The sequence below is a fragment of the Ahaetulla prasina genome, chromosome 2, assembly GCF_028640845.1.
Source record: "Ahaetulla prasina isolate Xishuangbanna chromosome 2, ASM2864084v1, whole genome shotgun sequence".
In the NCBI taxonomy this organism is placed as follows: Eukaryota; Metazoa; Chordata; class Lepidosauria; order Squamata; family Colubridae; genus Ahaetulla; species Ahaetulla prasina.
Window position 1 is genome coordinate 277,175,299 of NC_080540.1, and position 13,890 is coordinate 277,189,188.

The window sequence follows — 13,890 nt, forward strand, 5'->3', positions numbered from 1 at the left end:
CGGCCTTCCCGGCTTTCCAGTAAGCCCATTTTTCAGCCTCCCCGAGCCTCTGCGCGTGCCCTGCACTTACCTGCATCCAAAACGGGCCACATGGGATCTCTTCGGTGGGGTGGGGTGGGGTGGGAGAGGCCAGCCAGGATTGGGGTTCTCTGAACTTCACAGAATCATAGCTAGAGGTTCTCCCGAACCCCTGCGAACCTCCAGCAGCCCATCCCTGGCCATACCACATCTACTACATCATTGGGTCACTGGAAGTCTCTCATGGCCCTCGGGTTCAGGATGATAAGATTCATCTCTCAACTCTTAAAATTTCATCTCTCTTGCATTCAAGTCACGAGAGTTCTTTTTAGCTTGATTTTGAGAGGACCGGGGGCAGGGGGGCGGAGAGATCGTATAGCACATAGGTGGGACATTGTCTGCCATTACAAGCCTCTATTGCAGGGGTGTCAAACTCACATTGTCACGGTTACATCACGAGATTCATCAGAACTTTTTTCTCCTTTGCTAAACTGGGTGTGGTCATGGCCAGCATGTGATGCATCTGACCCGTGAGCAGGCAGTTTGACAGCCCTGTTTATTGGCGTCCATCATTAGGTTCATTTAGCTCTAAGTGTTGCAAGATGGAGGCTTCCTTTAAAGGCTGATGGCTCCTTTCAACACATGGACTGATGCTTTCATGCTTCTAAGCTGTACACTAATTGTTGTTTACCTATCATTGTTGAGTTTCATGTTTGCTGAACTTCAAACTTGCTGAAAATCCTTTGAGCTTGTTCAAAGATCAATAAAGGTAAGGTCAGTGAATCACACTGAAGAAAACACACTGCCACAATTTTAAAAACAACATTTATTGGTATGAAAAGTCAACTTCTTTGAATATTTCATGACTGCTTGTTTGTTCAAAAACTTTTTATTAAAGTTTATTGTAAGATAAAGCCACAAAAAGAAACAAAAGCTAGAAAATTAAGAGAAAAAAAGTGCAAAGAGAAAGTAAGAAAAAAATAGTAGCAACTTCTAACTTTGTTCAGTGCAGTAGAGTACAAAAAAAATAAAGAATTACAACTCTTAACCTTTTGCCTCACATTTCTCAACATGTTAAGCCATTTCTATAACACAAAATCATTCTAATCATTAAAACCTAAAATCAAAGTTTCAGAGATTTCAGTTTCAAGCAAAAAGTCCAGAAGCGTAATAGTTCAGGATTGTTACAAAAAAAATCTATCAGCCCAACATCTGTCTCTTTATTTTAGTAAGACAAGGTGAAAGAGAGGTGGGTTATGGCAGGTGTCCAGAACTAACCATCTGCCAGGCAGAATGTAGATCACTAAACACAACTGTTAGCCTGCCAAATGCTAACATCATTACAGTTGTAGTTAGATAGTCAAAACTTCCTTTATACCTTAGTGCAAAAGTACTCAATTTAAATTCCCGGGATTGCACTTCACATGGCCTGCAGAAGTGGAAATTATCAAATATACTGTATAACTGAAAGTAATTATATTAATATCATTTAATCTGCAAACAAAATAAAACTTAATTAGTTTTGAGGTCTTTTTGTCACCTATTATTTTTTGGAGTGTGGCCTCTAGCCTACCACTGATAGGCCAAAAGTGATTCTTGGTTAGAAAACGTTAAGTATTTTTTCCCTACTGGGCTGCTCTAAACAATAAAGTGTTCGCAAACTGTTTTTTTCCATGTATTATTTAGCAGAAAGAGGTATTTTGCTAATTTCAATAGTACCCTTGTCTCTATTTTTCTTTGTTGTTAATTACATTGTCCACTCAATTCTATTACCAATGGCATTAATTATTGGGAAATTTGTTGTGCAGGACAAGGTCTTATGCTAATTATTCTGACATTGTCTCCATTGCATCTGAGGATGCCAGCCTCGCATTCAGTCATAGTCTGTGTCTCAGGACCTCCATTCATATCGACACAAATGCTTGTTCCAGTTTCGCTGCATTGTCCAACATCTCTGCATGTGCACGTATTGGTAGACTCTAAATAATGTACAATTGTAAAATAGGAGGTTAACGCAATGAAAACAGAAAATCAGATCTGAAATACATAAACCAACCTAAACAAATGATTGAGAGTTATTAAAAAGGGTCAAATTAATATGTTATGATTAATATGATTTGAAAGATGTATTGAGAGTTTTCACCAATGGTGTAGAGTGTTTTCCTGCACAAGGGTAACCACAGAGTATGGTCAGAAAAAGTTGAGCTGGTGGCCAGGATGATCTGATTAAAGCTCCAACAATTTTCAAGTGTGGGTGTTATGTATTTATATATCTGCAATACAAATAAAAACAGATGTTTGATCACACTGTGGTTGCTACCAAATTGATTTGTCTGATGACACCCTGCAGGTACCTGGCTTCTACAACAGAAAAGCAGCAGCAACAGATGTAACTGGTAAGTAAACTCTGTGTGTGTGTGTCTGTGGTTGAATCTTGGTGACTGCCTGTACAAAATTCCTGCAGCTTTATTGGTGAGATTTTAGCAGTGGTTTGCCATTGTCTGTGTTTTAGGACTGAGAGAGAGTGTGACTGGCTTAACATCACCAACTGGCTTTGTGCCTAAGGCAGAACTCCTAGTTTCTAGCCCAGTATTTTAATCACTAGATCAAACTGGGTTTTATAAGCTATTGCTTCACTCTAATTCCTTCATCTGTTCTTTACATTGATTTGTTGTTGTTATTAGTTGTGAAGTCGTGTCTGATCCATCACGACCCCATGGACAACATTCCTCCAGGCCTTCCTGTCCTCTACCATCCTCTGGAGTCCATTTAAGCTCACGCCTACTGCTTCAGTGACTCCATCCAGCCACTTCATTCTCTGTCGTCCCCTTCTTCTTTTGCCCTCAATCTTTCCCAGCATTAGGCTCTTCTCCAGTGAGTCCTTCCTCCTCATTAGGTGGCCAAAGTATTTGAGTTTCATCACAATAACCCTTAATTTTCCCTCTGAGTACTTTGAAGGGCATAATGGGAAATATGAGAACTTTTTTGAGAAAATCTGAAGGGACAAAAAAATCCCTCTAGGATCAGTGTCTCTCTCTCTCTCTCTCTCTGTGTGTGTGTGTGTGTGTGTGTGTGTAAGTGTGACTAACCCCCTGGACTCTTTATCAGAGACAGATCCATATTTATAGTCTCTTAACTTTGGGAAGTAAGGAAAAATCTCTTACCATCACAATTCTCCCACAACTGACAGGATTCACAACTTCTCTCAGATAGGGTACGGGCTCTGCAGTTTTCTTCACTCACTAAATGGTATTGCCTACCCCTACATTCGAGGGCATGTAACTTGCAAATGGATAGCCACATGCTCCTCTGAGTTTTGGGGTCAGTAGCACACACATCCAGGGAAGAGCTAGAAAGGGGAAAAAAATAACTCCAGAAAATCACCCACCATGCTCGTCTGACTTTTAACAGCAGGAACACACTGTCTGAATTCTCCAGCGCTGCCTGAAGTCCTTGAAAGCTTGGGATGCAACCTCCAAGCTCTGCTGCCAAATTGTAATTCTTAATACCCTGTTTCCCCCCAAAAAAGGCATCCCCTGATAATAAGCCCAATCAGGCTTTTGAGCGCATGCGCTAAAATAAGCCTCTCCCTCTGAAAATAAGCCCTCACCAAAATTATTTAAACAGAGCTGGAAAGCAGGTAAGATGGCAAGAGGAACCCCATCTTGTTCCACGCACGCCAAAATAATAAGACCTCCCCAAGAAGTGCTTATTTCGGGGTTCAAAAAATATAAGACAGGGTCTTATTTTCGGGGAAACACGGTATGTCAGAAGAGGAGAGTATTGTACCGAAGGAGTTTAATCGTGTGAACTGTCTTCAGTATAAATAAACTGCATACATTCATTAACTGGTATGATGTCTTCAATCTCCATACATTTTCCAACTTTGTGGTAGAATTCAAAGGCAAGTCTTAATGTAACCTGGGGCTGGAATCTGTTAACAGTCTAAGGACAGGATTGCCTTCCAGGATATATCCTGGATCCAGGTGATGACAGTGGGCGAAGCTCTACTTCTCTTAAAACCCCACTTCTCCCATAAACTCTTCTCATTCATTGTTTTGATAGGAGAGGAAGGGTAATAGCAATAATTTCCTCAAATCAAGCTCCTCTCATCTTGTGTCAAAAATGCAGGAACTAGAAGGGGAAATTTATTCATTTAAAATTAAAAAATATTAGAAACATTTTAAAAAACCCATAACTTTATATAGTTCTAATCTAGCACAATGCCAGGCTATGTTAATGGCAGGGATATGCCCGCAAGTCATTCTGTGCGCATGTTGGTCCTTGCAGGCACTGTAAATGATGGATAGTTGTTTGAATAGTGCCATATTCACAGTAAAAACCTTTGTATTCAGGGGAAAACCATGGGGTCTTTAATTCTAACCAAACCAGTGTGTAGTCTATTTAAAAATCTCCAAACCATCCACTCCTCCTCCAAACCTCTAGGCAACTCCTGAAGCGGTTCTGTCCAACTATGAAGATAGCTTCATTTTTTTGCAAACGAAGCTCAAGGATTGTTTCTCCAAAGCTTTTTTTAATTTACCCAGGACTCACACATTTAGAAATTGAATTTAACAGAAATGGCAAATCTGTTAAGTCCACTCACCTGCATTCATTTGGCAACTTACACACACACCGAGCCTCAAAAACTCTCTCCCAGGGTTGGCACTGAATCACTGTTGGATGTGTAACCGGAGGGGCAACTGAAATGAAAGAAGCAGCATAGCAACACTAGAAGAAAATGGGAAGCCAAAGACAACTCCACCAGCACAGTCTCAGGAGTTTCTCTGGGAGAGGATTCATGGACCAATTTTGAATAAGCGATATGATACTTTAATGCAGGGGTGGGCTTCAAAAATTTTAGTAAGGGGTTCTCTGCCTGGTTGCTGGGTGGGCGTGGCCATGGTGGGCGTGGCCTAGTCAACCTCCTGCACCACAGCAGGGTGGGTGAGTGTTTTTGCCCTCCCTTAGCTCCGGAGGCTTTTCTCGAGCCTCCAGGAGGGCGAAAGCAGCCTCCCCAGGATCTGGAGGCCCTCTGGAGGCCAGAAATGGCCCCGTGTCCGGCCTTCCTGAACTTCTGGTAGGCCCATTTTTTTTTTTTTTTTGTTTACATTTATACCCCGCCCTTCTCCGAAGACTCAGGGCGGCTTACAATGTATAGGGCAATAGTCTCATTCTATTTGTATATATTTACAAAGTCAACTTATTGCCCCCCCAACAATCTGGGTCCTCATTTTACCTACCTTATAAAGGATGGAAGGCTGAGTCAACCTTGGGCCGGGCTCGAACCTGCAGTAATTGCAGGCTTTGTGTTCTTAATAACAGGCCTTACCAGGCAGAGCTAAACCGGCCCTTCCTGAGCCTCTGCACTTACCTGCATCCAAAGTGGGCCACGTGGGGACTCCTGGGAGGGGTGGGGTGGATGAGGCCAGCCAGGAGTGGGATTTGGGGGTTCTCTGAACTGCACAGAATCTTAGCTAGAGGTTCTCCTGAACTCCTACATGCCCCCAGCAGCCCACCCCTGCTTTAATGACAAAATTAGGGTTTACCTTTTAGAACTGGTGCAGTTTTATGGCTATTGAGAGCCCAACTAAATAATGACTGTGCTTATGATCACTTCATTAAATGTTCTCTATATGCAATTGGTTAATGGCTACTGCAGTAATAGGATGGTTTAAACCAGGGGTAACTTTAAGACATGTGGACTTTAACTGCCAGAATTCCCCAAGGCTAGCTGGGGAGTTTTGGGAGTTAAAATCCACATGTCTTAAAGTTGCCAAGGTTGGGTACCCCTGGTTTAAACTAGTCCTCTTTAATCATGATTAAAACAAAAATTATGCTTCACCTTCCACTGCAATTCGATTTCTATAATGCCTTTCCAATATTAATGTTTGCATTTTAGGCTATGCTGTCATTTTATACGTGTGTGTGTGTGTGTGTGTGTGTGTGTGTGTGTGTGTGTGTGTGTGTAGGTCTTGGCATATTTGGGTCTTTTCCCATGTAAGGTTGAGAGTATCTTGGTGACGTTTCGATGAGGTCTCACTCATCATCTTCAGGCTGGTGCTTTCGGCTTCGAGCTTCTGTGGGCCCAAAGCATGGTCGGAGCAAAGCATGGTCGGAGCTGCCGTCTCTCTGATGGGGAGATGGGGAGTGTTGCTGTGAGCGATTGGTTGCCTGTATGGTTGCATCTTGATAGATGGAGTGAGTGTTTGCAGATTCAGTTTGAAGTTTGCTCTTTCGTAGCATCCTGTGTGGGTGTGGTCCTAGTCTTTTGTTCCTGAGCTTTAGTGTTGTGGCCTCTGGAGTTCTGTGATGTGATGTCTTGAGCAGATGGCTGTGATGCAGCATCCTGGGTTTTGGTTTGGCTCCGAGTCCGAGGTCTTGTCATGTGTTCCTGACGTGTGTCAGCTTGCTTTGTGTGGGAATCGGAGGGGGGCACAACCACAGCATGTATGCATGCATAGTGCATGCCAAACATGCACTTCATGTGCATGCACACCACAGGCGCTACTGTGCAGCGCTGAAAAAGGAGACTTAAGAAGCCTTTTCCAAGGTAAGTAGAACAACGAGGGGGGAGGAACAGCTATGCCGCACAATTTAGATTCACTAGAAAGCAGGATTTCCTGCTTTCTAGCAAATCTAAATCACGCGGCACAGCTGATCGTCAGAAATACCGGTTCCTCCAAACCAATAGCATTTTTTTACTACTGGTTCGGGAGAACCAATCCGAACCGGTAGCAATTCACCCCTGATGTGACCTTAAAGGAAAAGTCATTGATCTAAACTTCATTGATCTCAAAGCATAATTATCAGGAATATAAAGTGTAAATGTTAAAACTGAATTTATCTTATGGCAGGCAGTGCTTGGATCAGGGCTGGCTTAAGACATTGTGTAACCAGAGACAAAAAGAGGGAGCTCCCTTCATTTCATGTATAACAGTTTGCTGGACCAGCAACTGGATTAAGAACAACTTTTGTGTCTCTACCACCTCTGAAGATAGCAAACTAGCTTAGGAGGCAGAGATGATGATGATGAAAGCAATTCAGTGGTGGGATTCAAATTTTTTTACTGCCGGTTCTGTGGGCATGGCTTGGTGGGCATGGTGTGGCTTGGTGGGCATGGCAGGGGAAGGATATTGTAAAATCTGCATTTCCACCCGACTCCAGGGAAAGTATACTGTAAAATCTCCATTCCCTCCCCTCTCCACTAACCTGCTTTCCAGCTCCGTGTGCAGGGCAACAAAAGAAGACCCAGCCGATCAGCTGGGACTTGGGAGGCAGCGAATAGATGGGGGCAGGACCAGTCAAAGGTGGTATTTGCCAGCTCTCTGAACTACTCAGAATTTCTGCTACCGGTTCTCCAGAACCGGTCAGAACCTGCTGAATACCACCTCTGGATAGCATCTACCAAACTGATGCTATTTTTTTAACTATTTAGAACTGAACCATACCTTGTTTTCTGCAATGGATTTCAGCAAGGTCAGGAGACCATTTCAGACTAGGTTCACATAGAAGAAGAGATGATCCTACTAGCTGCATGTCATTTGGGCATGACAGATGAATTTTCTCTCCAATCTGATAGGAAGGCTTCAGTGGATTTCCTCTCAGTCCTGCTTCAAACCTTGGTAAAAGACAAGCCGTTTCTAAGAAAAAAGAAAGAGGCAAAGACACAAATATTTTCAATTGCTGTTTTCTATTTTCCCATTGAAGACAATAGCCCTTACCTTTTTCAGCTGCGTTTTGAGACTGAATCAGAAAATAACCAAAGTGATATGCGTGTGTTGTATAAATTGTATGCGCTCTCTTTTCCTGCTTTTCTTTTCTCTATTTTTCCCTCTATTTTCCGTCTGCTCCCTGTGACTTTTATTCTTTTATAACTTGGGTGATGAAAAATGTCAGGACCCAAATTAGATCCTGACCTATAAACTGAGGACTAATACTACAGAACTAAAAAATGGCTATATCCTATCCAAGCATATGCAGACACATGTGAAAAGATTCAAATGGTCTTCTAAAATTTTCCATTCCCATTGGACTACAATTTCCATTAGTCTCTGAATAGTGAATAAGAAAAGTTTTCCAATAGAATAGAATTTTTTATTGGCCAAGAGTGATTGGACACACAAGGAATTTGTCTTGGTGCATATGCTCTCGGTGTGCATAAAAGAAAAGATACGTTCATCAAGGTACAACATTTACAACACAATTGATGGTCAATATATCAATATAAATCATAAGGATTGCCAGCAACAAGTTATAGTCATACAGTCATAAGTGAAAGGAGATTGGTGATGGGAACGATGAGAAGATTAATAGTAGTGCAGATTTAGTAAATAGTTTGACAGTGTTGAGGGAATTATTTGTTTAGCAGAGTGATGGCCTTCGGGAAAAAACTGTTCTTGTGTTCTGATGTGCAGTGCTCTATAGTGTCGTTTTGAGGGAACGAGTTGAAACAGTTTATGTCCTGGATGTGAGGGGTCTGTAAATATTTTCACAGCCCTCTTTTTGATTCGTGCAGTATACAGGTCCTCAATGGAAGGCAGGTTGGTAGCAATTATTTTTTCTGCAGTTCTAATTATCCTCTGAAGTCTGTGTCTTTCTTGTAAATCTTTCAATAGATTTAGAGCAGCCCTTTTATAATCCATGGCTGGCTCAGGAATTCTGGGAGTTGAAGTCCACACGTCAGAAAAGGATCATGGTTCCCCACCCCTGATTTAGAGATTCTCAGCTTAGGTGCCCCTTCTTCATTCTAGCATCATCCAGATATGCTGACTTCGGCTTCCAAAATTCCCCTCCCAACACATTGATTGCTAAGAATTCTGGTGGATAAAGTTCTCATGTCTGAAAGGTGCCCACATTGGGGAAAAGCTATTGGGCAGAATAAGGACAGAATATTCTTCTTTTGTTTGAATTACCGTATTTTTCGGAGTATCAGACGCACCGGAGTATAAGACGCACCTTAGTTTTTGGGGAGGAAAATAAGAAAAAAGCTGATTGGCAGATGGATTGGCCTCCCGGAATATCCCCAATCAGCTATTCCCAGAGGTGAATTTTAGCAACAGGTCCCTTGGTTGTGAGCTCTGTGCCTTGCTTTTTTCTTTCTGCCTCTGAAATTTCTGAAACTCTGTTTCAGAAAAAATGTTTTTTCTGCCTCTGAAAGCTTCCAAAACAGCTTCAGAAAAAAAGCCTCTGAAGCTCTGTTTGGGGGCTTCTTTTCTGAAGCTTCGTTTCTGATGCTTTTTTCAGCCTCTGAAACCTCCATTTGAGAAGCTGGGCGGGGCTACATTCTGAGTACAAGACACACCCAGATTTTCAGCCTCTTTTTTGGGGAAAAAGGTGCATCTTATACTCTGAAAAATACGGTGTATAACATTTGAGTTACCAGATTTTTTAAAAAGCGATAAAAAAAGATGTATTGGGAGAAAAAAAATCCTAGTGCACGATCATGGTGGATGATGAACACAAAACAAAGCTTTTGTGTAATGTGCAATTTAAAGGGAAATCATTTACATCTGCACATAAGAAAAATTCAGAAGGATAAATATTATGGCTACATCCTTTGCTAAATTAATGCACAATGGTATATATTTGTGTAGCTATTTTAGTATGTGGAACATTTAGTTTTATAATAAGAAATCTTTAAAATGGTGAAGCGTAAAGAAAAAGGTGACAGTTGTTTTCAGCATTATTATGATTATATATAATTATTTCCGTGGAGTGAAATAAAATGATAAGTGTGGGGAAACAATATGTATTACCCACCTTTTCCCCTTCTTTAGAACAGAGATATGAAGAAACTTGTCAGAGAGAAGAAGAAAAAAGAATTACTGAGGACAACCACACAGAGAGAAAACAGAAGAATGCTAGTAAGATTTTAGCAGGAAGGGGAAGAAAAAGACTGAAAACAGAAAGGAGAGAATTATTATGAATGTCAGTTGTTAGGAATGTCAATGTTTAGACAACTACTATGTTTCCCCAAAAAGAAGACCCTGTCTTATATTTTTTTGAACCCTGAAATAATTGCTTAGCATTATTACCATGCGCTCAAAAGCCCAATTGGGCTTATTATCAGGGGATGTCTTATTTTGGTGGCAACAGGATATTAAGGCCACTTAACAAAAATCTTCCCTTCCTATGGCATCCCTTTTTATAAAATATAGAATCTGTATTTTATTATTTTATTTTATTATTATGTTATTATTGTTTTAAGGCAGGGGTGTCCAAACTTGGCCCTTTGGAGAGTGGTGGACTTCAACTCCCAGAATTCTCCAACTAGCAACTTGCTTAAATTTATTGCTCATGCTGGCTGGGGAATTCTGGGAGTTGAAGTCCACCACTCTCCAAAGGGCCAAGTTTGGACACCCCTGTTTTAAGGGGACTTGGTGCTTTCTGGGCCTGGCTATTTTCTTGCAAACGTTTCATTACCCTAGGTAACATCATTAGTAGCATGTCTGCAAGAAAACAACCAAGCTAAGAGACCACAAAGGACCCTTCATTTCAAACCTGAGTTACAAATATTATCCTTTATTGGTATTTTATATTTTATTTTATTTTATTATTTTACTACTGCGCATCTCACTCTCAAAGTGACTCTATCCTAGAGTGACTATCTTCTCTATCATAATAATAATAATAATAATAATAATAATAATAATAATAATAATAATAATAATAATAATAATAATAATAATAATAATAATAATAATATTTTAATTTGTATACCGCCCTTCTCCCGAAGGACTCAGGGCGGTGAACAGGCAGATAAAATATAAATACACACAATAATTTAAAACAACCCTTAAAAAACTAATTTAAATGCCCAAAATGTTAAAAAACATACTCCCCTGTAAAATAACACAATTTTAAAAACCCATCCAATAAAAATAAGAATCAGGCTAGTCCAGCCATATGAAATAAATAAGTTTTAAGTTCGCGGCGAAAGGTCCTAAGGTCAGGTAATTGTCGAAGTCCGAGGGGAAGTTCGTTCCACAGGGTCGGAGCTCCCACAGAGAAGGCCCTCCCCCTGGGGGCCGCCAGTCGACACTGTTTGGCTGACGGCACCCTGAGGAGTCCCTCTCTGTGGGAGCGTACCGGACGATGGGAGATAGAAGCCGGCAGTAGGCGGTCCCGTAGATAGCCCGGTCCTAAGCCATGGAGCGCTTTAAAGGTGGTAACCAATACCTTGAAGCGCACCCGGAAAGCAACAGGTAGCCAGTGCAGTCTGCGCAGGATAGGTGTTATGTGGGAGCTCCGAGACGCTCCCTCAATAACCCGCGCAGCCGGTCATGATGTGGAAAAAGTGAGTAGGAGTGTATTTTATTTTCTTCGTTTTTTAAAATATTACTGGTGTGTGTGTATGTATGTGCGTTATGCGCGCACATGTGTGTTTGTGTCTAAATCAGGCTTGACTTCTACTTTACCATTGCTTCCTTCCTAGGGCTGAGAGAGAGATGAACTGGACCAAAACAGAGATGTGTTTTGAGCCTAGGGCAGGACTAGTATTCACGATGTCCTGCTTTCTAATCTGGAACATTTAGTTACTACAACAATTGGCTCTAAAGTTAATGCTAATGATGGGAAATCGGAGAAAGACAAAAAGAAGTACTTCTTTACTTAGTACATACTTAAAACTGTGGATCTAGGCCAGGGATGTCAAACTCAAGGCCCAGGGGCTGGATCTGGCCCACGGGGTACTTAGATCTGGCCTGTGGGGCCGCCCTGGAAACAGTGAAGGACCGGCCCATGCTGCTTCTGCCAGAGAAAACGGGCTCCCAACGTCCGTTTTTGGCTGCCACAACCTCCTATAACCCTCTGCCAGTGAAAACAGAGCTTGGGAGCCCGTTTTCTCTGACAGAGCGCTCAGGCTACCACAAATGCCCCTGACTGGAGTGATGTTGAGCTTGCCACACCCATCCTGGCCATGCCCCCCAGCCCCCCAGCTCCCCGAGGTCAAACACAACCCTGATGTGGCCCTCAATGAAATCGAGTTTGACACCCCTGATCTAGGCAATTTCCTTTCCTATCAACAACTGACAGGTTGGTGAGTAAATCCAGTGAAGTCAATACCCCAATGCAGTGTTTCCCACTTGCAATAGTTTGTATGTTGTCTGAATTTCAACTCTGTCTGGGAAATTCTGGGAATTGAAGCTGTGGACGTTGAGAAACACTGTCCTAATGGATGTCAGCAAATATTGTTTCTTCCAGCTAAAAGGGCTTATCCCTCCCAATACCAATCTTTAGGGAATACCACCAAAGAAGTGATATTGTATTTTTCTCCTACATTTATTTATTTTTATTTTATTTTATTTTCTAAAGTTATCTCTTTTACCATTGTGGGAATAGATACAGGACTAAACAGACTTTTGGTCTGTTTTAGCAGCAATTCTCTGCTATTCTGATACATACTCTGGCAGTTGATTGCTCCCATAGTCCATTTCAAGCCTTCAGCACAGGTAACAATTGGGTTTCCTACAATTACAAATCCAGTGTTGCAAGCATAATGGATGCTTTTCCCCACAGGATAGAATGAATCAGCATCCTAGGAAAAACCAACAACCTTGAGAATCGCTGAACAGAACAAACAAACAAATATTTATATGTAGAATATTCTTAGGGAATATATCAAACAACACAACAATGATTTTTCTTTAGCTTATGCATTTTTGAAATATCAGTAACAGTTGGAATGGAGTACTTTTTTCTGGAGAACAATAATAAGACCACACCAAAAAAAAAACCTTCTAGCAGTAAAATAGTCTCTGGACTTTTGGTGAAAATAGTTAAGAAGTCAAAAACATCTTGCCTATCTTCCAAAAAGAGGGCGAGAAGGAGGAAAAGAGAGAAAATACTTCTGTAGGAAGGTAGCACTCACTCCTCTCCTAGAAGAATAAAATATTTTAGAAAATATTAAAAAGGACAGAAGATTATATTACCCTGGATAAGAAATGGAGAAACCTGTTTTAAAGAAAGCAGCTTCCTGCCTCCCCGCCCCCCTTTGTCAATGGGTCAGAGACAGAAACTCACTCCCCCCCACCTTTGTCAATGGGCAATTATTTGCAAAACAATAGGACTCATCTAGCAACAGAAACTCACCACATGGCAAGGCTCAGGCAAGCTTGAGAGACAACCTACAACATTAGCTAAGACCCCTAGACCACCTGGGAGTTTGACAACCAATCAGGGTACATTTCTTATACAGGAACAGGAAACACCAAGGTGGGGCCCCACAGAGAGTATAAACTCAGGCACTCAGCAACCCTTCTCCCCTTCTCCCCTCTTCTTCTCTTTTCCTCTCTGGTTCTTCACCCAATGCCTTGAACATGTGACCACCATTAAACCATCTTTCCAAGCAGCCCCCATGTTTCCAGTGTCTTTTTCCCCACTTGGAACTGAACCCAGATGCATATTTCTCCCAACACTTCAGTGGGTGAAATTAAGTATGTCAGAGGATTATGGTCCTTCTATTCTAGTTGACTTATTGAAGTGCCTTCCAAAGGGGTTGAACTACTACAGTCATGCTACCAGGAAAATCAGAGTGTTGCAATGCCAATGCATCAAAGATGCATAAAAAAACCACATATGGTTTTTTTTTCCCTGAATAAGTTAATATAAGATAATACTCTAAGTTACATCTCTGTATCTGCACACAAATTCAGAATCCAAGGAATATTCTTCTATGACTTACTTACTTGAACGTATCCATTTTCCAAGGGAGGTGGTGATGGGCAGGATTCTCTGACAGTTCCAGAAGTATCAAAGCAGTGTGGCTCAATTGTTCTATAAAGCAAAACATTATAGACAACATTTTACCAAATACCCTTCAAAATATTTGTCACCTTTCATTTCAAAATTTTGAATTCCCGATTCAGTCAG

At 41.4% G+C, this 13,890-nt stretch overlaps 1 protein-coding gene across 1 annotated transcript in view; it reads right to left on the bottom strand.

Annotated features, from left to right (window-relative positions):
* Positions 1-1,171: 1,171 nt before the first annotated feature.
* The window catches only part of C7 (complement C7), a 39,102-nt gene continuing 26,383 nt past the window's right edge, over positions 1,172-13,890 (bottom strand). The window contains exons 13-18 of the mRNA XM_058172606.1: positions 13,707-13,794; positions 12,424-12,556; positions 7,470-7,661; positions 4,625-4,721; positions 3,183-3,367; positions 1,172-1,997 (exon numbers count right to left, since the gene is read on the bottom strand). Coding sequence (XP_058028589.1) covers positions 1,804-1,997; positions 3,183-3,367; positions 4,625-4,721; positions 7,470-7,661; positions 12,424-12,556; positions 13,707-13,794 — 889 coding nt within the window. The 3' untranslated portion in view covers positions 1,172-1,803. The remainder of the gene's footprint in view (positions 1,998-3,182; positions 3,368-4,624; positions 4,722-7,469; positions 7,662-12,423; positions 12,557-13,706; positions 13,795-13,890) is intronic.